Genomic DNA, 23,972 nt, shown 5'->3' with positions numbered 1-23,972 from the left:
AGGAAGACCCCTGCCTGCTACTGTGCTGGAGGGCCCCGGTCTCATCTCTCTCTTCTCCTCGCAGGCGTCCTTTGGGAGTTCGAGCCCAGGTTCGTCCTCGACTACCTCCTGCTCCAGCACCCAGCCTGCCACCTGCACGCTGCTCTCTCCTTCCCAAATTTATCCCCTCGTAGCTTTCCTAACACCTGCCAGATTTTTAAGAGAAGGAAATGTGCGCTGTGGAGTCCTTCCCTTAACTCCAGTTGCAGTTAGTAATTGGCTGCTCAGAACCCAAAATGAAAACAAAGTTTTGTAGCACTTTTAAGTCAGCATCTCAGAAAGCCATGTAGCCTGGAGAGAGACTGCTTCTCTTGCTGATAACTACAGGCTTGTGTAAATTTTTGACTTCCTAATAATAACAGAAAATGTTTAAAGTCATAATGATAAGTAATTTTTAAGGCTTTAGCTGCTGTTAAGGTTCTTTGGAATACTTTACACAAGCAAGCATAGTTAACATCAGCAGGGCTACTCTCGAAGAAGTATTTTGGTAGTGTATTTGCTACTGTGTAACTGCCTTCTGCAGTTTTTCAACTACTCTTTTTCAACTACTCTTACAAAATTTATTTAACTTGTATTTTTGAATATAGTTTAAAATATTTTAATGGGATATTGAGCATTCAGAGCTACTAAAGAAGTGGGACACTTTTATCTAAAATCTGTGAGTGGAGTAGAACTTCCACTTGAATTACTCAAACGTAAAATAAGAACACCGATTTGAAACAATCATTTTGAGCACAGATTTATGTAAATATATATTAAATTAAGGCATTTGACACTTACTTAAAATTGGATCAGGATGTGATGGCCAATGGAAGTTCAACATGTAATGTTATTATTGTAATTGGAGTAGTGCTATCGGCTATACTGAAAGTTCTATGATAGCATAATATGAATAACATGAATAAAAAGCATTTTTGGCTGGAATGTTTCTCTACAGTATGATATTATGAACTTTCACAGTATTGTCTTAAGCAAGCTGAACGGGCAAATTTTACTTTAATTACCTGCATATAAGGAATGAACACTTAGTATAATTGCTGAAAAATTAGATGTGTTAAGAATCAAGTCTCTTTCAAAGCTGGTAGCAGTGCAAAGAGGGATGCTGTTTTATTTTTTGAAGACGACTGAAAATTTGTAGCAATTTCCTTCAAAAGAAGTTCTTACATGGAAATAATTCTCAATAAAGAATTCTTAGTAAACCTTTTTTTGGCTGCTTGTAAGCCAAGGATTGCAAAAGAGCACCAGTACTTAAGCACTAGAAGGGGAAACCAGAAGTGAAAGATAAATATCCTAATCTGTTTCTTTTTTCCATCCTGAAAGCTGTAAGAAAGTGAACACTGAAGAACAAAACAACCCTGTAATTCAGTCATTTTCATTGTAGAATGCTGACTTTGCGGTGCAGAATATTTGCATCTTTAAAACCTGTTGAATCTAATGATAACCTTTCTAACGGTTGACAAAATGCATTTGAAAGAATAACCATACTTTTTTGATGTGTCCTTGTGAGTAAAGAAAAAGTGTCTGTTGCACCACAGAGCTGTCAGAATGGCTTGTTAATTAATGTGATCCATTAGAAGCATTTTGTTACTTCTGCTTCAGTATTTCTTGAAAATTTGCTAGTTTGTTCTTCCTTTCTAGATCAAGTGCTAAAAATTAAATTAGTTTTATTAAAAGATCCATCTGTGGGGCTAAAATAATCTGAAGCAAATTGCACTGTTTGTTTTGCTGTTAGTAGGAAGCTGATTCATAACCTGTTAGCTGTTTACCAGTGAAAAACTATGCTTGTCACCATATAAATCACATGAATAGACTCAGAGTCTATAAATCACAGTATTGCAGCATCTGAAATCTTGTGTGTGCTTTGTACCTTAATGATAATTTCAAGGATGTTTTGAACAATCTTTTATTCAGTAAAATATTAATGTGGGATTGCACTTTCTGAAACTTTGTTTTAGTCGTTTAGGTACTTCTCCCAAGTACTGTATACTGCAAGGGAGAAAACTGCACCTACTACTTACAAATATGAAAAGGGAAGGCCGGCTAAAACAGCTGAATTTGTCAAGTAGTTAGGAATTTGTTCCAGTTATTCCATTGAGAGTTCTGATCCCGTATGTGAAAGAATTCATGCAACTATATTTTTTTTCCTGTGATTTAATTTCATATGTTGGTATAGAAAGAAAATGACTCAAATTAGGTTTTTTTGATAGTTGGCTCTTTATCATCTGAGGATCATGACTTTGACCCATCTGCTGAAATGCTGGTACATGATTATGATGATGAGCGAACTCTCGAAGAAGAAGAAATGATGGAAGAAAGCAAAAATTTCAGCTCTGAAATTGAAGATTTAGAAAAGGTAAGAATGACTTGCTGGCTTGTAAATGTCCATACATGTTGTAACTTTTCTAGTGATAAGAACACTCAACTTGTTCTTAAGTTTGTGTTGTATGATGCAGTTTCCTGCGACATGCCTTTGCAGCTTGTTTAAAAAAAGAAAAAGTTTTGGTTTGGGTAGGGTGTAGCAGTGCATCCTCACAAAAAGGCTGAACTTAGCTTCTTAAAGATGCTAGTGTTGTGTTCAGTTCATACTTTTTTTCATTTAGTAGTCCTTTCACTTTGGTAGAGAGGTCCCTGAAGCAGGTTTTAAGAGTCCTATCATCCAATATCGCTTATCACTTCCAAGTTTTGTAAGTTGGATAGAAGTTGAAGCTATACATTTTGCATACTATTAAGTGACACCTAGCTGTATTGCATTGTGTTGGTCAGGTTTTGCTTTTCCAATATGCAAACAAACAGTTCTATTTTAGACATCATGGATCACATTAATTTGCTGTGTAAATGGTAGTTCTATGTCTTAGTTTCATCATTGTGGGATTCGGTGGATGTATAAAATGACCAGCGCGCTCCTTGGCTTTTCTTACTCCATTTTACACTCTTTAATTACATGTTTTTCCTATTTACACCTCTTGTTCACCTGTGGCAGTGCATCACCCATTTTAAACGCCTGCTGAATGCTGAACACCCACAAATTTATGCTGCTTGCATTACTGTTCAGTGACCCACTTACACCACTCGGCACGACTGCAGAATTTGGTCAGCAGAGTTCCAGGAAAGTGTAATTTTTAGCATCAAATATGAGGTTGTGTTTTTGTAGTCCACGTAAAAACAAATTTTCTAAATGTGGAGTTGACAGTATTTATAGTCCTGATTTTTATGTATTTTTTTTTTTTTTTGTCCTCCTGCCTTTACAACTAAATTGTTGCTGATTATGAACTTGCAGTTCTAATAGCGAAGCAGCTTGTCAAATCTGGTGGTTAAAATGGAGTTGTTACTCCACAAAGTTATCTTACTGCTTCTGTAAGGAAGGAAGAAGAACTGAGAGCAACTCATCTTAGACACTTTATTACTTTAAGTCCCAATCCTGGAAAGACTTGGACATGAGTTTACGTTTACACATTGTGAAAAGTCTTTGCAGGACTAAAGACCTTAGCTAACTAAAGAAAACAAGTAATTTAATCAGTGTATGAGTTCAACAAGAAATTTTTAAAGGTAATATAACTTTTAAAGGTATAAATATTGGGAAATATTTTTAATATTTTTATGGCTTGAATCAGGTAATTAAAAATCTCAGCTGTTTATTGTTTTATTAATTGTGTTAGGATGCAAGTACTAAAATCACATGATCGAAAGCTGTTGGAAAAAGCAAGTTATAAATCAAGCCTTTCTCTTAATTTTTGCCTTCTGTATTATTAGCTGTCTTTCTCACATTCTCAATGGTTGTTGTAAAATATATTGTGTGAGAGAGGGAAAGGAGGGCTTAAAAGTTGATATATTGGTTTACTCTTGTGGGTTTTTGCACAGTTGCAGCTGTAACTATGTAGGACTAAAGTCTTGAAGTTCTTCTGCATTTCTCTCTTGTAGGGGCGTTGTTAGTGTTTGTAGGATATCTTCTGTCTTGAAGAAATACTGGCAAATCATGCTATATGGTATGAATCAGATAACGAGCAAATTTTTAATAATTACTCTTTAGTTTTATCCAGTAAACAGTTTTCTTCAGTAGCTTGATGGGACTTCACTATGTGCCGAGAGACATGGTTATGAATTATTTCAGTGTTGCGCCTGAAAATATTTTAAATCTTTAATCAAGATTCCTGCTTTCAATTAAGTTTTTCTTTGTTTGTTTTGTTTTTTACTTTTATTCTTCAAAATATGTCTTATACTTTTCGGCCTGAACTGTTTACAAGTATTTGGCAATATGTTGAAATGTTTGTAAATCCTCTTGTATTAGGAAGGAAACATGCCATTGGAAGATTTACTGGCATTCTATGGCTATGAACCCACGATTCCCGTTATGGCTGGTTCCAGTGCAGATAGCTCTCCAAGTGAACTTGCAGATGAACTTCCAGATATGACTCTAGATAAAGTAAGTCAGAACTCTTTTCCTCTGAATTATGGTTTAAAAGCAGAAATCCAGGTGACCTTAAATTATATTTCACTGCATCTTGATGTTACCAAAGATGTATCTCTGTTAATTTCAATACACAATATTGTTCTGAATTAATTCTTTTTCAAGGATATTGAGGATCTGATTCTAATTATAAAGTGCATAGCAACTTCAGTGGCACTGTATTGCTACAAAAGAGAAATGAGTAAGTTAACAGTTCTTCCAAAACACATCCAGAGAACTTTAAATAGGTGTGTTTTTTTTAATAGAAGTGGGATTTTTTGATAATGTGTGCAATGTCCAGAAATAATAATTCTGGCTTCCAACACACATTCAAATGTCAAAACATTTGTGGATAACTTGAAAATGCACTCCTGTATGCTTTGGAATATTGCTTTCAAATGCATATCATTTGGAAAGGTCTCAACTTTGGGGAGTGAGAGAGAGACTGTTCTATGTGCAGTGACTGTATGTGTTAACATTGCCAATGTAAAAACCTGAACCTTCAGTTTTTGTGATTTGCAGGCTAGTTTTGAATTCTGAGGTTTTAATCTAATTTTTGACTATAAAGCATATGCAGCTAGTAGTTGAGATTATACAGTACATAGGTAGTAAGTATGTGTCTTTTTTTTTTTTTTCTTTCTGTGAGTATGATGTAATGGTAAACTCCACAGAAAGTAGGGTATAATGATGGCTCTGCACATCTGATTCTCATTAGGATTCACGATTATGTTGAGGCTACAAAAATGTAGTCAGCTTGTTCTCTAGTACAGTTCTTTCCCTTCCTAATCTCTATACAGAGGAGTTCAAACATATCTGCTAGTGGAGGAAGTGTGCTTTTTCTTTCTTAATATCTTTTAACATGCAGAAAATTCATTTTTTTATGTTTTGGGAAGATAACAGGTTGTCTGTTATGTGTAACTGTCCTCTCAGCAAAAGTGTACAAAAGTGCCTGGCTGTTTTATTTATTTTCACAGAGTTTAAGGGGTAACAGACTTTTAAAGCTTCAGTATATCTGTTATGCAAAGAATGACAGAATTCTACAGATTTGAGGCAGTTTCCACTGGTATTTTTCATTGGAAGTAGATGGAGAAACATCTGAGATTTGATGCTTGCAGAATTTACTTCTTGTGCGTTTACTTTAATAGAAGACAAAGGGGAAATGAACCCCTGTGTTCAACTCTGAAATGAAGGTTACATTTGTTCTTAGATTTAGGAGGAGCAGACTAGGTTTTTAATTAAGGGAGTATGGTCTGCTAAATTTACTTGTGGTAAAATAAGTCATTTTAATTAATGAGACTTACAATTGGCTGAATCTAAATGCTCACCGGTGTATACTTAATAGCCAGTCTGAGGTTTTATTTTTTTATTTTAATGATACAGGAGGAAATCGCTAAAGACCTCTTGTCGGGTGATGATGAAGAAACACAGTCCTCTGCTGATGACTTGACACCATCAGTTACTTCACATGAGGCTACTGACTTCTTTCCTCGGCCATTAAGATGTAGGAAACCTAATTTTGTAATACTACTCAAAAAGTCTTAGCGTTATAGCTAGCTTCCTAGCTTAAAATATCAAAGTTGCAGAGTAGTGCAGACTGTACTGGAAATTGAGAAACAGTGCTTTGCAGGAAGTTGTACATAGATGTTGTCTTTGGTTAGTATTACCAATTACCTAAAAGACTTAGATTTGGTACTGTGCTCAAAGCACAAGTAAAATTAATTTCTCTACAAATATAATAACTTCATGATTAGTAGTTACTGTGGTATTGAGGAACACCTTTCATGATTTTTGGTACATTAGTGAGTTACATCAATGTTTAGCGCATTCTTTTAAATTAGTGTTTTTCTACTGAAATTTTTACTGCTGCTTTTAAGCCAGTGACGACTCTGTGCAGCCTGTGGATATGAACTGGGACGCGGTTTCTTTGTGATTTATTTCCCTTCACACATTCAACACTTTTCCATAGGACTTCATGGGGTGAGCTAAAGTGGTTTTATATGGGATGGGGCCTATAAACCCATGACCACCAAAATTTCACTACCCATGGAGCTATTATGGGAAAGATCTGAGAACCAGTGGTTTGGTTATCCAACCTGGATGAGATATTCCTCATTGCCTGTTGCAGCTCATTTGTTCACTGGTATACTAGAGTTAGAGCAATGTGGAGGATTTTTATCAGTTTTAATTTGGCAGGTATCTTAAGCTATTCCCAGGGGATTTCATTCCTCTAGAGAAGGAGTATGATAAAGAGGATATGCTGCCTCAATCATCAGCAATCATAGCTCTTTGTGTGCTGCTAATTGTGTAGTAAATACAAGACATTTGTATTGAAAGAGAAATACAAAATCCTTAAAAATTATAATACTCTTTTTCAGTTAAGCAAACCCCAAACTAGCTGGCACTGAAATATTGCTTGTGAACTGTTAATGAATATGACATTGGAAGTGTGGCAGCTTTATAGAAAAAATTATAACCCCTCATCGTACTGAGGGTTAAGAAACAGTCATCTTTGTTTTCAGCTATCATGGTTTTCTATCAGAATGTTTCTTTATTAGAACTTTTGGCTGGACATTCTAAAATTGAGTATCCACCATTTCAGGGAGGGAGATGTCAGTTCTCTGTGCTGTTGGCAGTTTCATCTTTTTTTCTGATCTCTGTCCACTTCTCAGATACTAAGACATTAAGTTTTAAGGTAAACATGCCTAATACATAAGATAGGCTATTTTATTAATTTTGCATTAATTGGAAAAAATATTTGCCTGTGGTTATCCAGGCATATTGTTATTTCATGCATTCAGGTTAGCTTCTTGCTTGCCGCTTCTAACAACAAAAAGAGATAGACTGGTGGTTGTAGTAATGACTACAGAAGAAGAGCCGGAGTCCATGCAATCTTGGATATTGTCTCTGATGTTGACAATTCTGTTTCGTTGCAATGAAGCTAAAATTGCAACCCTATTTATGCACATGTTGTTTCTGAAGTTTGAGAATAGAAAATAGATTTAATGATATCAGAGCTGTAGATTCGATTCTGCTGGGGATTATACAGTTATAAAAATAGAATTACTTCAGAACCCAGTACCACAGCATTCCAGATTCTAAAATATGAGTGCTTCTATGGTGTACTGTATTTGAATTGCTTGGAGTGCTCTGATGTATTCCTGAGAAGAAAGATTAAAGAGGAATAAGCAGTCTTTTGCTGTCTTTTGCTTATTGCATTTTGTGTGTCTCTCCTGTATCTTCACTCCATGCTGAGGCAGCCTTGTTTAAAGGAATGCCCATTAAAACTTCTGATGAAAGGTTTTAGTAGGTAATAAAGACATGTCTTCAACTTTACTTTCTTTGTGATTAACCTGAGGCTAAGTCATAGCCCTGAAAGTTCTCTGGTTTTCTTATACCTTTTCTGTAAGGCATAAGCCTTTATTGAGAAAATTGATGAAGAAAAATTATCTCATTTCCTTTTGACTGTTAGAAATATAGTAGATTGTCTCAGTTGCAGTGATGATAAATGCTTCAGTTCTGCAGTATACAAGTACCAGGGTATGACTTCATGCTAGTTTGGTAGAAATGTAGATTAACAGACTTGTGATAGAAATGTAGACCAACAGACTGATAATACGTATCTCCCAGAATAAAAGCAGATGCTCCTTTCAAAAGTAAAGGATATCTTATAGTTCTGTGTTTGAACTGAAAATTCTTCCTAGCTAAAAACAAATTTCTTTTTGTCTGAAGCAAACACTACGTGTGATGGAGATAAGGAATCAGATGGTGAAGATGTAGAGGCAGACAATGGTAATTCATCTGAAGATTTGAGAAAGGTAATAATTACATCTTAAAAAGGTTAAAAAAAATCTACTGTTAAGAAAAATACATTAAGATTTATAGTACGTATCTAAAATAGTACCTTAATTCTGGAATTCTCTGCCAAATGCCAGGTTAATGGCATTTTAGTGCTTCCATACACAAAATACTAAGTCAGTATCTTTTTTTTTTCTTTTTTATTACATCCTCAGGAAATAATGGTTGGTTCACAGTATCAGGCTGAAATTCCACCTTGTCTTGGCAGATACAGTGATGATGAAAAGGGTAAGTTCTTCTGACTGATTTTATTTTATGTTTATACATAGCAGTTGATGGAAAAAAGTTATTTAAATTTATAAGGTAAATTCAATGGCTTAGTTAAAGTCTCAGAAACCTTAAAAAAAAAAGCACTAGAAAATTGAAGTAACACAACCACATAATTATATCTCAGAAATTTGATTGTTCAACTTTGAGAAGACATTCTCAAGAAAACATTGGGGAGTGGATTACAGTGTTAATTCTGAAGTGTGTAGTAATACTAGGAGGCAACAAACTGTGGGTCAAGAAGGAAATATTTTCATCGGAGTATCATAACTGGGCTATGAGCATGTAATGTAGTTTACACTGAAGATCTTCAAAACAGTATTTTTCTTTGCTTGTTTTTGGGCAAGCAGAACACTGTGGGTTATGAAATGGATATGAAAAACAAAACAATAAACTATTTTAAATTTCCATAGCATGAGTAGAAGATGTAGGTCCTGATACGCTCTCTTCTTAAAAAGTAAGATGTTATGCCAGTGTAAATTTAGGTTAAGAACTGCATTTGTGCTAGAGTAGAAAAAAGAACTTACCTGAGTTTTATTTTGTATCTTTAGAAATCTTCGCTATGAGAAAAGTATAGCAGATACAGCTGTGGAGTTTGAAAAACAAATAATGAAAGAAATCTGCTCATGGGTGGAACAGCTCTGAAATTAAGGAACAGTTTGGGGCATATGTTAATAAATGAAGGGCATTCTGTTTTTTTTTCTGTAAATTTTCAATATTCTGTAAGTTACTTGTGTTCAAACTGTAACATTTTGTGGGAAATTATTCTAGTGAAGTAAGTCTTTTCACTGTTACCAACTGGTTTTTTTTGAATAATGATCCTTTGCAACAGAGAAGTTTGGTATGGATGGAGCTGGAAGCATTAGCAAGTGGGCATAGCTTATGTTGCTTAAGAGACCTGGGGAAGTCTCCTGGTTTCAAAGATTCAAGCATGATGCTTACAGGTTGTAAGAACTGAAGGAGTAAGAACCGGATTTATCTGCATAGTCTGTTTACTATTTACACATCTTGACTTCTCCTCAGCCAAGAACTAGAGAAGTGCCAATAACCAGAGGATGACCAGGAAGAGGTTAATCTGACAACTTTCTCTGAAATGCGCTGGTGCTAGAGAGAACCAGTGAGAGTCTTGTTTCCTGGCATGGCCAAGAGCAAAGAGGTAGCTGCCAGATCAGACAGCCGGAGGAGCTCCTCCTGAGTATCAGTCATGGACTTCAGCGAGAAGCACTGGGTTGTCTTGGTCAATAAAGGAGGTTGAAGCTGAGCATCAGCAGTGTTCAGAGAGGTTGGAGAATCTGTGAAAGCCTCTTCTCTACTCCCTAAAGAGCTTGTGATGGCAAACGGGGTCATATTTCTGCTGTGTAGTCCCAGCTACCAGAATTGTGCTAGAAGGCAGTTCTGCTCTTCTATAAACCTTACACTTGTAACAGGTGTGTTTGAAAGCTTTGCATGTTTTTAAGCCGTAACAGAACTTTCAGAGGAGGTATAATTTTATTCCTCACCTTGACATTTTCTGCAGTTTTATGAGAGATTTGAGAATCTTAATTTCTTCTACTGTAGCAGCTATTATACTTTTGTGTTTGAATTGAGTAACTCTCTAATTTCGTATTGCCAAAAGAGTACATGAACCATTATGTGCAATGTTAATCACATCTATTGATCAGAGTAAAGGATTTATACTTTAATCTAGAATTGAAACATGCACAGACTGACAAAGGTTCAGGTTGGCTCTTGTGTATTTCCAATGTTTTGTCTTTCAAATAAGCTACTTAAGAGGTGCATACATGATTTCAGTATTCTGTGAAGGAGGGCTATACATCCTGATTGCTTGTAAAGTATGCAACAGACAAGTTCTTAACAGCATTCAGTTGTTAGTGAATGGAAAAACAAATCACCACGTGGAGACCTAGATTTCCATTCTGTTAAGTAATTTTTGCAAATTTTAGTTGAAAATGACCACTTAGCCACCACCTCTTTCTTTTTTTTTTTTGACATGTAATATTTGAAATACTAAAGTAATATCCTACACTTTTTTACTGTGAACTATAGTTAATTTTTTGAAAACAGCTGAATAAAACTGTGAATGATTTTGCTAGTTTGTTTATATGAAGTTGATGAATACATATGCATAATTTGACTTGAACCATGTAGCTGTCAACAAGCTGCTCCTCTGTAAAGACTCTTTATCTCAAGAGTTCAGTCTCTTATCTCATCCTTACGGAACCTGAATCTCTTCACCATGTCATGCTGCAGAGTCTGTGTCTTAACTGAGGCTTTTGGGGAAAAAAAAAGGAGCTGCAATTTAAAAGTGGCATGATGATACCTGATTTGATTGCATCTGTGTTGCTGTTCTTTGTCTTTAATGTTACACCCTTAAAAACGACACACCTGGCGTTAATGAATTTCTGTTTTAACAGCCTATGAAAGTGAAGACCATTTACTTTGGAAACCTGATGTGATCTCAGAAAGTAAAGTTAAAGAATACCTTTTTGAAACCTCCTTAAGAACAGGAAATGAAAAAATGATTGGCAGAATTCCTGAAGGACTACATACAAGGGACAATGAACAAGTATGTTCTGTATCCCGCTCGATTTATGACACATTGCTTTGTAATTAACATATGTTCTTTTTCTCTGCCTTATATTATAAAGGCAGCAATACTCAATTTCTTTTTTTTTAATTAGATGTTATTGAGATCAGGATCATATTTGATTGTTGGCAGTGTTGTGATCTGTGATATTTCTGGTTGCCATGCTGTTGACAAATTCAGCTTTTTTAATAATTGCACATAATATTTTGTGTTTTCTTAATTAAATCTTGCCTCAACTTTTGAATAGTTTTGCTTTTAGTTATTTTGAGTTTTTCATCATGTATAAAGGTAAAACCTCTTTTTCTACATTAGATATGCTTACTGAAAGCCAATCTAGACTTCTAAAACTAGCCTATTTGCAACCCTTGACTCTTTCTAAAGACTTTTTTTATTTTATAGGCACTATATGAACTTCTTAAGAGTAGCCATAATGTTAAAGAAGCAATTGAGAGATACTGCTCAAATGGAAAGGCGTCTCAGGGTAAGAGAGAGTACCTGTTTTTTCAGAAATGTGTATTTGGGAAAAAAAGAAAGGGAATAAAAAGTTGTGTAGAAAAAGCTATAGTAAGAATCAGATTGATGAGCAGATCCCCTTGCTATGATGTCTTTAGCACAGATTAGGTATAATCTGACTGCTGGCCAGTTGGAAATTCCTGCTAGAGAAGTTTGCAACTTGTATAAAGGTTGAGGATCAGCTTTCCACCTTCCCTTCTTTCCTTCATTCCTGTTGTAATAAAGGCACAGACTGAGGAGAGGGGTGGGGGGAATGGTGATTTTGCTGCCATAAGGCACTTCTGACCCACATTACAGTATCTTTTTGAGATCATCATGAACTATAATCTGATGACATTTATACCAAAATCGGGAGAACATAGCTGGCTATATAAATAAGCTCCATTCTCTTCCTCACTGTGCTAACATTGTGCTATGCCAACCCTAAACTGGTTCTACTGTATAGTTCCATAGGTTTTTTGATAGAGTGAGGAGAGCTTTGCTCAAGTTTACAGTGAAAAACAAGCTTACATCTTGTTCCAACTTTATTAGCCCCTTAAAATCAGAGTTTATCATTTAGCAAAGACAGTTCTTTGTCCTGTATTTTAACATGTGTTGCATAAAGCAGAAATGGATTATGAGCCCCGGTATATGTTGATATTCTGGCAGATATTCCCTATTCAGAACTGGATCCAAAGGGAACTCAAGTGTTTAGACGTTAGGTGCTGTGAAAGCTAAGTATCTAAGGTAAAGCTGAAGGGGACAATAAGGGCTCTCAGAGCAGTGCTTCAGAAAGCTCATGTACAAGAAGAGATTGTGTAGACCTAAACAGTAAGGAAGTATCAGTTGCAGGGTTGTATCCTAAATCCCACACCTCTCTAGGATTTAGATGCCTGTTTTGGGATTGAAAAATACCTCTGCCCATTTGTAGTTCAGAGCCCACAATTCTGTCCTAAAGATGAGTACTCACACTCCACGCTCTGCTTCAAGTCAGATGGGACTTAACTATACCCTTACTACAAATCGTAAAGGATGATAATACTGTCAGTGCCTGTCTCTTAGAGTAACCATTATGCTATGATCTACTCTACCCACTGAAGTTCACTGCTATTCTCAAGGTGAGAATTAAAAATCCACCACTCCCAGGGTAATTTCTTAACAGTGAGACTTCACACGGGGATCTTTTCTTCTCTTTGAAGCTTGAGAACTCTGTAGTAAGGAGTGCAAAACTAATGGGATGAGAAAGAAGGAAAATGGCCTTGCAGTGGAATGATTATCACCTTCATCTGGGAGCAGAAAGGTCTTGGTTCCAGTGTCTGCTTCCAGAAATATTTTGAAATGTGGGGTTTTTTCCCCCATTGGCTTTAAATGTGAACTGAATGGAAAATTTTTGGATCACCGTTACGAATGTAGGATGCCTGAAATATCCCCTCTTAATTATATGTATATACACCCAAAGCCATAATCAAGATAGGAAAGCAACAATAACTTGAGACAAAACTGACCTATTCAAATAGTTTGAGCTACTTTGTTTTAAAAGTCTTACTCTTTTTTAGTATTTTGTTGTTGTTTGTAAAACTACAATAAAGTTTTAGAAACTGCAAGTTTCATCTTAAAAAAAGATATTTGCAGTTCCTCCTTAAGAAGCCTGAAAGGGTTATTCATGGGATCTTTAGGAGCAGATGGTTGTTTTGTTTGTTCCTGAGTCCCTGATAACCCTTGTTTTTCAAAAACCTGGATCAGACTAAGTATAGTCCCAGTCGGCTGGCCACATGGCTACCCGAGGTATGCCTAATGCTAAGGCTTTCCTCAACGGTTCATTATGCCTTTTCCGGGGGTCCACTACCTCACCAGGGGGGTTATGAGATGAGGGAAAGTGTCAGAGGTTCTGGAGAGTCTGTCTTGCAGAATCTGCGTCAGCTCAGGATTACCCTGGTGGTGTCGGTCCACCTCACCCCATTTCTCAACTATGATTTACAACGCCATGCATCAACTCTGCCCAGGACGGTATGGGTCAAAGGCGAGGCTGGCCATATTGACCCTCTTGAGTATATGTTCTATGTCTCCTCTTACTTCATCCCTTTTTGCAGTGAGGTACAATTTTAAAACAGCTGGGGTTTCCCTTATTAGTGGGTTCATGGCTTTGGGACCTACAGGGGCAGATCAGGGTCTACAGGGGTAGGGTAATCACCATGTGCCCCTCTGTCATTTGTAACCTGAAGGCAGGCTGCCTTTGTAATGGCAGTAAAAAGCTCACTTTGTGATCTTATCGGTATAGCAGTGGGCTCTCTCCTATCCCAAGGGTCTATGCCTCCTGCCCAGTATGCTACTCTGCTGGTAATAGAGTGTATTTGAGTGTTACAGGCTGGTGCCTGGTTCAAGAACACTCCTGGTCTCCAAAGCCATCCTGATCTAAGATAACTTGATCTCCTTCAGTTAAGGAGACATGCCAGAGGTACTCAGTCTTGCCTTCACCAGGCTTTCGCCCATATCTTTCCTACACATCAGCTAGTAAAAGGGCGTCCCATGGAGTGGTCTTTATGGTATTTCTGCGGTTGCCCTGTTGAGGTCTGGCACATACCTTAGTTTTAATAATAGGGGCTACCTTAAATTGTCGTTCGTCTAATTCACTCTCATCACTAAGTTCTTCGTTGGGGTCCTTCCAATTATCTCTGTCTCAGTCCTGTGGGGAAATGATTGGTTTACAAATTTTTACAGGATCTTGGGGGGCTGTGGACCTGAATTATCATGAGTTCTGGCTTATCCTCCTCTTTCCTGCTTTTTTCTTCCTCTGGTTGTTTAAGCAAATGGTGTATTTGCAGAGGTAACAGCATTTCCTGTCACCTTTTTTGTTCAGCCTCATCTTGTAACATTCTCATTTCTTGTTCTTCACTATGCAGCTCCTAAATACGTCTTCAACATCCTGTGTATTATTATTACCTTCTCTTTACCATCTTTCAATTTCCCTCTTACAAGGTTCAACTGTTTTATCTTATTCCGATTATCCTGCTTTTCATGCACCCAGTCATCTGAAAATTTCATTGAAGGGTTAACTCCGTGCCTCCTTAAGTAGTCAGTGATTGAATCCACCATGATGCCAACTATGCCAGTTTTTTTTGCAGGTGAATTATTACGAAAAGTAATTTTTATGGGGTTAACTAGAAGGTTTTATTAAGTGATCAAATGATAATTAAATTATAATTAAGCAATAATTGAATAGTAATTAAACAGTGATTTTAACAATGGTTTAACAATAATCGATAATTAGGCAGCAGTCAAACACTCTACTACTTACTGCACTTCTAATGATTAAGGTATAGCTTGATATATATACATGTTGTTAGCATACAATATACTTTTAGGCTTAATGTAAAATGTCACTTACCTTGTTACAGCCATCAGGTGCTGGGTAAGGGGTGTCTGAACCCTGGGGGGTAACCTTGAGAGGTATCCCTTCCACGCTTAAGGGGAGATCATCCCTGTGCAGGCAGCCTGCTGGTGTACAGGATTACTAAGTGGGCTTGGGCAGGCTACAAGTATTTATAGTGTAAAGTGACTCACTCTTAGTCAGCCCCCACTTTGGTGTACCTACAGGTGCAGCTGTAGCAGTTTTAGTTTTGTCTAGTCCCAGCTCAGGCTGGTACTGGTAGTTCCTGATAAGACTTGACCTAGACTCCTTAGTTCCTGAGAAGATACAGCCTAGCACAGTTCTCAACAGTTTGCACAGCAGGGCTGATCTCAGGCAGGCCTTCTTGTCTGTGATGTCTGGGTCAAAGTGCTGCTCACTCGCTCAAGAGTCGGGGTATCCATCACAACAGGTTGTTCCTTCACTCTTTTTTCCAACAATCACTGTTCTTTGTATCCTATGTGAGAAGAAATACGCAGAAAAATTATCTCACTTGTACCTCAGTGGTGTTATCAAACCTTGGGTTTTGATAAGAAACTTATTAATAAATCTTTTGAATGTCCTTTGGCCTCAGGGATAAATGATTTCAGAAATCAAATAAAGAATGTTAGATTCAGGTAGGGTATGTGTACAGTAGAGGAAAGAACATGGATCTCAGTAACTGAACTGGGTTTTTTTAGAATGAATTTGAATATTCATCCATTAGCAACAAATATTTTATCTTTGTAAAAGGTTAGTGAGTGAAATCAAGTTTATTATGCTACTTTTGTAATTGTCTAGAAGAGATGACAGCATGGACAGAAGAAGAATGCAGAAGTTTTGAACACGCACTTCTGATTTATGGAAAAGACTTTCATCTCATACAGAAAAACAAGGTTAGTATTTTACAGTTAAATAGAAGAATTGGTAGATGATACGATGCTGAAAATCTGTAAAAGCAATACATTTGTCAGAAGCCATGCAGAAGAGTGAAATAAGAACCAACATATTAAAACCAGCTTGGCATTTTTGTGCTAATTCTTCCTCAGATGTCATTGGAAAAGCTAGATGTTGCAAGATGAGTCAATGTACTATCTCTGAAATCGACTTATGTTGACATTACTTCCATTGATGCATTTATGTTATAATTTAGTTTAAATGTGTGCCTTTCCTAGAAGTACAGTATTTTCATACCATGGCTGTGAGAGGGGAAAATGCATCTTAACTTATTTTTGTCATCAGGAAGGCGTAAGTTTACAGAAACAAGCTTAGCTCTCTGTGTTTTCAGAAAGTGTAGTCATCCATCACTACTCTGTTTTCTGGCCAGCGATGGAGTTCTGATCTTAATCTGGATTGCTTCTGATTGACTCCTCTGTGACTGAAAAATGGAGTTTTTTTTAATTTTTTTTTTTAAACAAATAGCAACAGTTGACAATATGGGTGTTTCCAAATTTTCTGTATATCTCCTTTATGCTTTGATACCACCTTGAAGGATTTTTTTCCTTTAGGAGTCTGGTGGTTTTGTTGTATTTCAGGTAAACTTCATAGGGTTGTGGTTGCTGTTCAACAATAGCCAGCTAGTCCTGCTCAATACCTGGTTTAACCTGTCCTAAATAATATTTGAGTGGTTCAGATTTTAAAAGGACCTTACCAATAAACAGTAACACATCAGAGATGCAAAGAAATAATTTAAAAATACTTTTTTCCAACATGCAGCAAAGTACCTGGGTTGATATATCTGTCACTATGGACCAGAATTTGACTAAGAAATCCACTGTTGTTTTTTTCCCAAGTAGGTAAAATACCAGAAAGTTTAGGGAAAGTTCTGGGACCCAGCATAAGCTGGTGTCACTTGTACATGCAAAATATCAGCTAGACAAGATTTAGTGCATGGAGAAACTTAACAAGAGATGTTTCCTTATCACTGTACTGCAAAGCGTTGTTAACTGGGACTTTATATACTAGCATATGGACATCTGTTCATTTCCTGCCCTTCCTGGTATGTTTTTGTCTAAACTAGCAAGGTTTACTGCTCCACCCAACACATTTTGGATTTGCCTCTTATGTTTGAGTAAGTTTGATTAAGCTCAAGTATAGTTTACTGCCAGACTTACCTGGTTAGAGTTGTGTATGATAATTGTAAAACTTAAACTGGAACTGTGGGCTGATGATGATATGAAATGTTTCTACATCTAAAAATTGATACAGTTTATAAGTATGTAGATAGAAGTAATGAATTTTTCACCTAGAATCTGACTTCACATGGCAGCCTCCATTTTGGGGAAAGAGACAAACCATTAACATAGATCAAAATGAGTCTTTTGAGTGCTTTATACCATCTCAACAAGACTACAATTTTATTTTGTGTTTAAGCATTCACTGTTGTGATTATCTGTTGCCAAAGCCTCCACAGTTCTGGACCCTCCTAAATACCCAGAGTCTTTTGTGCTTTACTACTGTTAGGGCACTGATTTGCTTAGCTTTTTCCAACTTAAAAGAGAATTATCTTATAGTTTAAAAAATTGTTATATATATTTATATATGGATAAGCTTCAGACGTAGATACAGTCTCAATCTAGTTTTAAAAAAGCCAGTAATGCATACAGTAGAACAAATTTAATACTTACTTGAGACTGTAGATCTTTTCAAAGTCTCCCAATTTAATTGGTTTGTTCCAGATACTGGAACAATAAAACTAACAATATTGCAGGAATGGGAATTGGGGAGATGACAAAACGTAAGTCTTTGCATTAATCTTGTAAATTCTTCTTGCCGCCTTTTAGGTAAGAACCAGAACAGTTGCTGAGTGTGTGGCTTTCTATTACATGTGGAAAAAGTCAGAACGTTATGATTACTTTGCTCAGCAAACAAGATTTGGAAAGAAGAGATATAACCATCATCCAGGAGTTACGTAAGTAAAACGTTCTTGGAATATGTTTTCTATTGCTAATCATAAATGTAGAAGTTTGCCTTTTTTTTTTTTTTTTAACCTTCTGTCATTGCAGTGTAATGCTGCAGTGGCTATGGCAACTGAAATTAAAGCCATCATCATTCTTAGGCTTTGTTTTCTGGTTGAATAATACATTATGGATGCAATACTCTTTTAGGGATTACATGGATCGTTTAGTAGATGAAGCAGAAGCCCTTGGTGGAGCAGTGCATTCTTCAGCCTTAACATCTAATAGTCGAACAGAAACCATTCCTGATCAACAGCTAAGCATTCTGAACTCTATCACTGCCAATGAGTTGACAGGTAAATCAAGAAAAAAAAAATCTTTTTGTTGTAACTATGCAAACAACTATTTCATCTGCATTTGTGTTCATCTTTTTTCCAGCATTGACAAATAGTGTAGCTACGGTCTGCCACACTTCAGATGTGAACTGCCTGGATGACGCCTTTCCTCCTATGGACAGCTTACCCCGAGCACCAGTTAATCATGTGCCCGTCGGAACAGAAGAGTTGCTTAACTTGCCTAGCAATGGTGAAAGTGATTGTTTTAATTTATTTGAGACTGGCTTTTATCATTCAGAGCTAAACCCAATGAACATGTGCAGTGAGGAGACAGAAAGACCTGCGAAGAGATTGAAAATGGGAATTCCTGTCCCAGAATCTTTCATGAATGATGTCTCTGTAAATAACCTTGGTGTGGACTTCGAGAACCACACACACCATATTACCAGTGCCAAAATGGCTGTTTCAGTGGCTGACTTCAGCAGTCTATCTGCAAATGAGACAAATGGTTTTATCAATACCCACACTCTTCACCAACATGCTGCCCTTCACTCAGAATGACTGTGGAAAACTAAACAGTGGGTACTTTATGCAGTAGTAGTAAACTTGATGGGAGCTATCAGGTTTGCATAGTCTTTCACTGGAAGTTTGAACTTTATGACATCAGTGATGTCTTTGTATGTATAGAACTATATCTTGATTTATCAAGAGTAATTTCTTTTTTCAGTCCATAAATGTGGAAATGTCATAGGATGTTTGGCAGAGTTTGGGACTAAGAGAACTCTGTGGTGCAGCTTTAAGCTCTGCTTCAGTTTTTTTTTTAAAGCCTGTAGACGGAGGCCGCCATTTCAAAACCAGCACAGAAGTTCTGAATGGATTGTAGTGGCTTTTTAGTCTAAGTTACTTTTGCCGTAAACGGATGCAGTGGAATAACAATGTTTACAGGTACCGATCCTGATCCCTGCTTAATGTAGCATTTTTTTTTTTTTCTTTTCTTACAAAGGCAGGGATGGGTTTCTTTAATTTAAACTGCACAAACATACAAGGATGTTTTTTAAATGGAACCTTCTCTCATGTGATACTAAACTAGAGCACTTCAGTTTACAAAACAGCAAGTTCATCTTGGTGGAAGCTAGCACAAGGGACTTAACATGAGTAAAGTGTGAAGACCTGCACTTCGATGCTGTTGGAAAATTATAGGCCATGGCTACCTTACACAGAAGTAATTATGCTGCCATAGGTGTCTGTGTACTTTAAACTTAGTTACTGGCTTAAACAGGTGTGTTTTAGGCTATATTGTATTCAAATGGGTTTTGTCCACGACTTCGAAGAATAATGTAATTGTGTAACCTAACTTTCCTAAGGCAGCTGATGTTGTATAAAGCTACAGTCTGCACAGCTTAGGATTTACCACTAAACAGTCTACATTTGGAAGAGAAATTGTTTGGGGCACTGCAGTTCAAAGTGTTACAGTTTTGAGGTACTATCTAGTTTGTATAGGAATAGTAGAACCTTGAAGTATGTATTTGAAAGTTTTTCTTTAGTGTGGATTGCATTTATTTGTTTTGGCAAGTCATTGGCTCAAAAATGGCACTTCATACTTTGGTCAAATAGGCAAGGATGAGTAAAAATGTTTCCCATAAAAGCAACTATTTAACTTCAGGAAATTTTTTTTGGTTTTGAGTGCAATTTAGCCATCTGGGAAGTTTGTCCTGCAAATGTGTTCTAATTCTTGCAAGGAGTCAAACCAAACATAGTATTGGCTTGCAACATGTTGTTGTAGCATACAACTTGCAGGGTTTTTTAATGAGAATCTGAACCTTCAGTAGGATTACCCCTTTCCCTTCTTGCTTTTTCTTTGCACTGTTTATATTACAAATTTAATTGCCACTAATTTGTTTTCATTATTCAAGTGATTACATTTGCATTGTTGATATTTGTAATAGTTGCTTCAAGGTTATTCTGAGGAATTAGAAAGTAGTGACTTTAATATTTGAAAGGGAAGAGGGTATTTATTATGCATACTGTGAACTGCATTGACATCCTGAGTTTCGGATGCAGCGTATGGAGTTTTCTTTACAGCATTGTAATGAAGATTGCTTTGAAGTGTTTACACAGTAGCACATTTACCATATTAAAAACAAACTAGTTTAGCACAGTGGACAGACGTAGAGATAATTTTGTAATCAGTTCTTAACTTACACATCTGAAATATGTATCTTTAGTAAGTACACAGTAAATAATGGGTAGCCTTGGCCCTGTGTTATACTCTGACATTTTTAGCCAAGTTGTCAGCTTCTTGTTGCTGTGTTTTGTGCTGAACTTTGTACCTTCTTTCTTTTGTTTATGAATCAACACATTTTATGTAATTTTGTAAAATACTGGCCATAATCCTCCATTGTTATACATTCAAGTTTATCTATGGGTTTACAGTGAGTGGCTGGTCTGTATAAAAATCATACAAAGATGACTGAATGCTTATACCAGTTGCACTTAAATGAACATGCCCATTCTCATTAGCTGATGCAGTAATATATTCAGTTTATCTATGCATTGCTGGGCTCTTAATGTAGACAGACACTTGTCTAAGGTTTGGGTTGTCAGCAAGTTGAATGGACACTTTAGTTATTTAATAAAGACTTTTGACCAAAATTCAGAAAATGATATGAGAGAAAAATGAATTCCGGCTAGTCTAATAGATTTTTAAATGCTGATCTTATTTAGCCTGTTGGCTAGCTAGCTGGTATCGTTTACTTTTAATTCCTTGTTAAAATGAGGCAATAATTTGCAAGATTTTGTAAATATGTAAATTCTTCATATCTTTTTAGATATCTATTTCAATATTTTCTGACTACTTCTGTGTATAGTAACATTTTTGTGCATGCTTGATGTGACATTCATAAATTTGTACCACTATGACTTTATCCATGTAAAATAGCTATTTATTGAACTTTTCTTTTAAAAGCTGGACTTACTTATTTTTCTCTCACTTTAAACGTTTAAATGGAGAACTTGTTACTGTTTATTAAAAGAATTGCGTTTTGAAAGTCAGCATGAAGATAACTGAATTGCAACCATATGAAGAAATTACATTGCCTTGGTTCTTAGATGGTGAAGCACAATTCTTATAACAAACTGTGATGAATTCTTTGTTCTTTGCCACACTTTTTCTTCATACAAACAAACCAAAAAATCCATAATGGGCAATTGCAGTGTTGGTAAATGTATCCTTTTTATGTACAGGGAATCTGAAGAGGGTAGCTGATTCATTTAGAAGTGTAACTGGTGCTGTGATTATAGCAATACTTTTACTTTGGTTAGTCATACATCATCTTCTCATGCTAGGTTTTTAAATGTTTAGTTTTCCTCTTGTCATGGCCAAACTGCTGAATTTACTTGAAGGATGTACAATACTGTTTGAAGAATACTAAATTGTGTACAATTAGGTCAATGAATTGTGCAATTTTTTCCTGTTTTTAATTTTTAAAACTGAGGGTGAAAAACATAGGAAAACTTCAGATCAAGTAGAACATAGTGATACTACTTAATTTAACCAAAGTCTCTAGTGAATATTTCAACTTTGAATGTAAATTAATGGATAAACTGACCAACAGGGACACTATTTGCCCAGTGTTACAAGCACATTGTCTACAAACAGGGAAACTAAATACAGTAATTTATAAAATAATGACAAGGCTACTATTTTTTTTATTGCTATTTTTCATTGCAAGGAGGAAGATACTATCAATTGTAAAATACAGTAGGAATGGTTATAGTCCTCCTAATAAAAAGAGATTCCAGTTATTCTCAGTTCAAAGTAAGTACCCTGTGCATAACAACAAATCTAGTGACAATCGGAACATGTTTTAGTATCAGATGTTCAAGAGGAAGTCGCTATTGTTGCATTGGTTTTAATATTTGTACATAAACACTGATTTTTTTGAGCATTATTTTGTATTTGTTGTACTTTAATACCTGGTGTACAGTTCCAGAAATAAATGTCTGGAAACCTTTCTTTACTTGTAAAGCTTTTCATGCATCTGCACTATGTTTGCTACTTCATTTTCAGAAATATTTATCAGTAACTCTGAACACATTTTAAGAGCTTTGGATACTGCTAAAGTGCATGGTACCACGCTACCTAATGTTTCATACAGAAGAGTGAAAAATGCAGCATGCAGCGGTGCAGATAAAATAGTAAGTACTGATTTCCCTCAAACGTTAAAACATTATGGCTTAAGTACAGCAAAATCTTAGATGGGACTTAAATGTAGCTTCAGAGTAACACATCACAGCAGTATAACCCCATGTTCAAACTACATGGTAGACTGTAGGGAATACATTCCTGTCCTCTGGTGTAAGAAAACTTGCCCAGATCCTTAAATCCATGTCAAGCTAGATTACAGGTGTGAATACAAAAACTTTACTTGGCTTAGGCCTTAATGCTGAAGTTAAACTATTTGAAATGCTTTTTTTCTGGGTTACCCATTCCCTCAAGAAAATGAACAGTAATCTTGGACCCTCAAAAGCGCTGTATTACTTCGAGGATCTTACATACCAATTCTGTCAAAGGCCAGAATTCTGTGCTTCCCTAGGCCCAGTGTGCTTGTTTTTGCAATGGCTGGCACAATAAAGCTTCAGGCAAAGAAATGATTATTTATTTCTTAATTAGATAGGAGTGCAAGCTGATGTAATTCTGAACAGCAAAAGTTGTAGTTTGCCAAGTAATGTAATAAGCTTTGCTTTGCCAGATGAAGAGATGCAAGATAAATATCTTTGTAATTATCCTGGTTTCATCTGGGATAGTTAATTTTGTGCTCAGTACCTGGTACAGTGCTGTGTTTTGGGTTTACTGTGAGAAGAATGTTGATAGCACACTGATGTTTCAGTTGTTGCTAAGTAGGGCTTGTCCTAAGTTACGTTTTTTTTCAGTTTCCCATGCTCTGCCAGCGAGGAGGTGCACAAGAAGCTGGGAGGGAGCATGGCCAGGACAGCTGACCCAAACGAGCCAAAGGGATTTTTCGTATCAAAGAAAGTCATGCCCAGTATATAAACTGGGGGAGTTGGCCAGGAGGGGCCGATCACTGCTCAGGGATTGCTGCTCAGGCAGCAATTGCATGATCCATCACTTGCCTTTTCTTGGGTTTTCTAGATCCCACACATTTATTTTAATATTCCTTTTCATTACAACTATTACTGTGGTTTATTATTGTTAGTATTTTATTTTGCTTTAGTTATTATATTGTTCTTATTTCAACTCACGAGTTTTAGGGTTTTTCCAATTCTCCTCCCCGTGCCACTGGGAAGGGGGAGGAGTGAGTGAGCGGCTGCATGGTGCTTATTTGCCAGCTGCGGTTAAACTGCAATAGTAGTGATGGTCAGTATAAGGTGCAAAACAAAATACCTACCCAAAAGTCTTTGGTGACAAGCTGCACCTCCTTTTTCTAGTTTAGCATAAAAATCAAAGTTGTTAGAACAAATATTAATTTGATTTGTTGAGTGCCTATGGATAAGGATCAGGGGGAAGGCCAATAAGGCAGATACTGTGATGGGAGTCTGTTACAGACCAACCAACCAGGATGAAGAGGTAGATGAAGTGTTCTACAAGCCGCTGGCAGAAGTCTCGCAGTCGCTGACCCTTCTTCTCTTGGGGGACTTCAACTTACCAGAT

General features: G+C 36.5%; 1 protein-coding gene across 3 annotated transcripts; it reads left to right on the top strand.

Moving 5' to 3' along the window:
• Window positions 1-64: 64 nt before the first annotated feature.
• On the top strand, window positions 65-19,117 carry MIER3 (mesoderm induction early response 1, family member 3). 3 transcript variants are annotated; one of them, XM_009698819.1, is made up of 13 exons: window positions 65-89; window positions 887-888; window positions 2,234-2,392; window positions 4,325-4,459; window positions 5,864-5,984; window positions 8,213-8,298; window positions 8,494-8,566; window positions 11,020-11,171; window positions 11,592-11,673; window positions 15,871-15,965; window positions 17,853-17,980; window positions 18,177-18,322; window positions 18,405-19,117. In XM_009698819.1, the coding sequence occupies exons 3-13, from the start codon at window positions 2,294-2,296 to the stop codon at window positions 18,860-18,862; spliced, it is 1,575 nt and encodes a 524-aa protein (XP_009697121.1). In that variant the 5' UTR covers window positions 65-89; window positions 887-888; window positions 2,234-2,293; the 3' UTR covers window positions 18,863-19,117. The 3 variants fall into 3 exon arrangements, with proteins under 3 accessions (XP_009697121.1, XP_009697123.1, XP_009697122.1); XM_009698821.1 differs by lacking the exon at window positions 887-888 and having other exon boundaries at window positions 2,247-2,392; window positions 15,874-15,965; XM_009698820.1 differs by lacking the exon at window positions 887-888 and having other exon boundaries at window positions 2,247-2,392.
• Window positions 19,118-23,972: the final 4,855 nt, after the last annotated feature.

The sequence above is a fragment of the Cariama cristata genome, unplaced genomic scaffold, assembly GCF_000690535.1.
Source record: "Cariama cristata isolate BGI_N322 unplaced genomic scaffold, ASM69053v1 scaffold34474, whole genome shotgun sequence".
Classification (NCBI taxonomy): domain Eukaryota; kingdom Metazoa; phylum Chordata; class Aves; order Cariamiformes; family Cariamidae; genus Cariama; species Cariama cristata.
Note: the sequence above shows the minus strand (reverse complement) of the source record. Positions and strands in the feature narration are given on the sequence as shown.

Coding starts and splice junctions, on each gene's coding strand:
- MIER3 (XM_009698820.1), top strand. CDS start 2,294: ATGCTGGTACATGATTATGATGATGAGCGAACTCTCGAAGAAGAAGAA. Junction 2,393..4,324: donor AAATTGAAGATTTAGAAAAG/GTAAGAATGACT, acceptor CTCTTGTATTAG/GAAGGAAACATGCCATTGGA. Junction 8,299..8,493: donor CATCTGAAGATTTGAGAAAG/GTAATAATTACA, acceptor TTACATCCTCAG/GAAATAATGGTTGGTTCACA.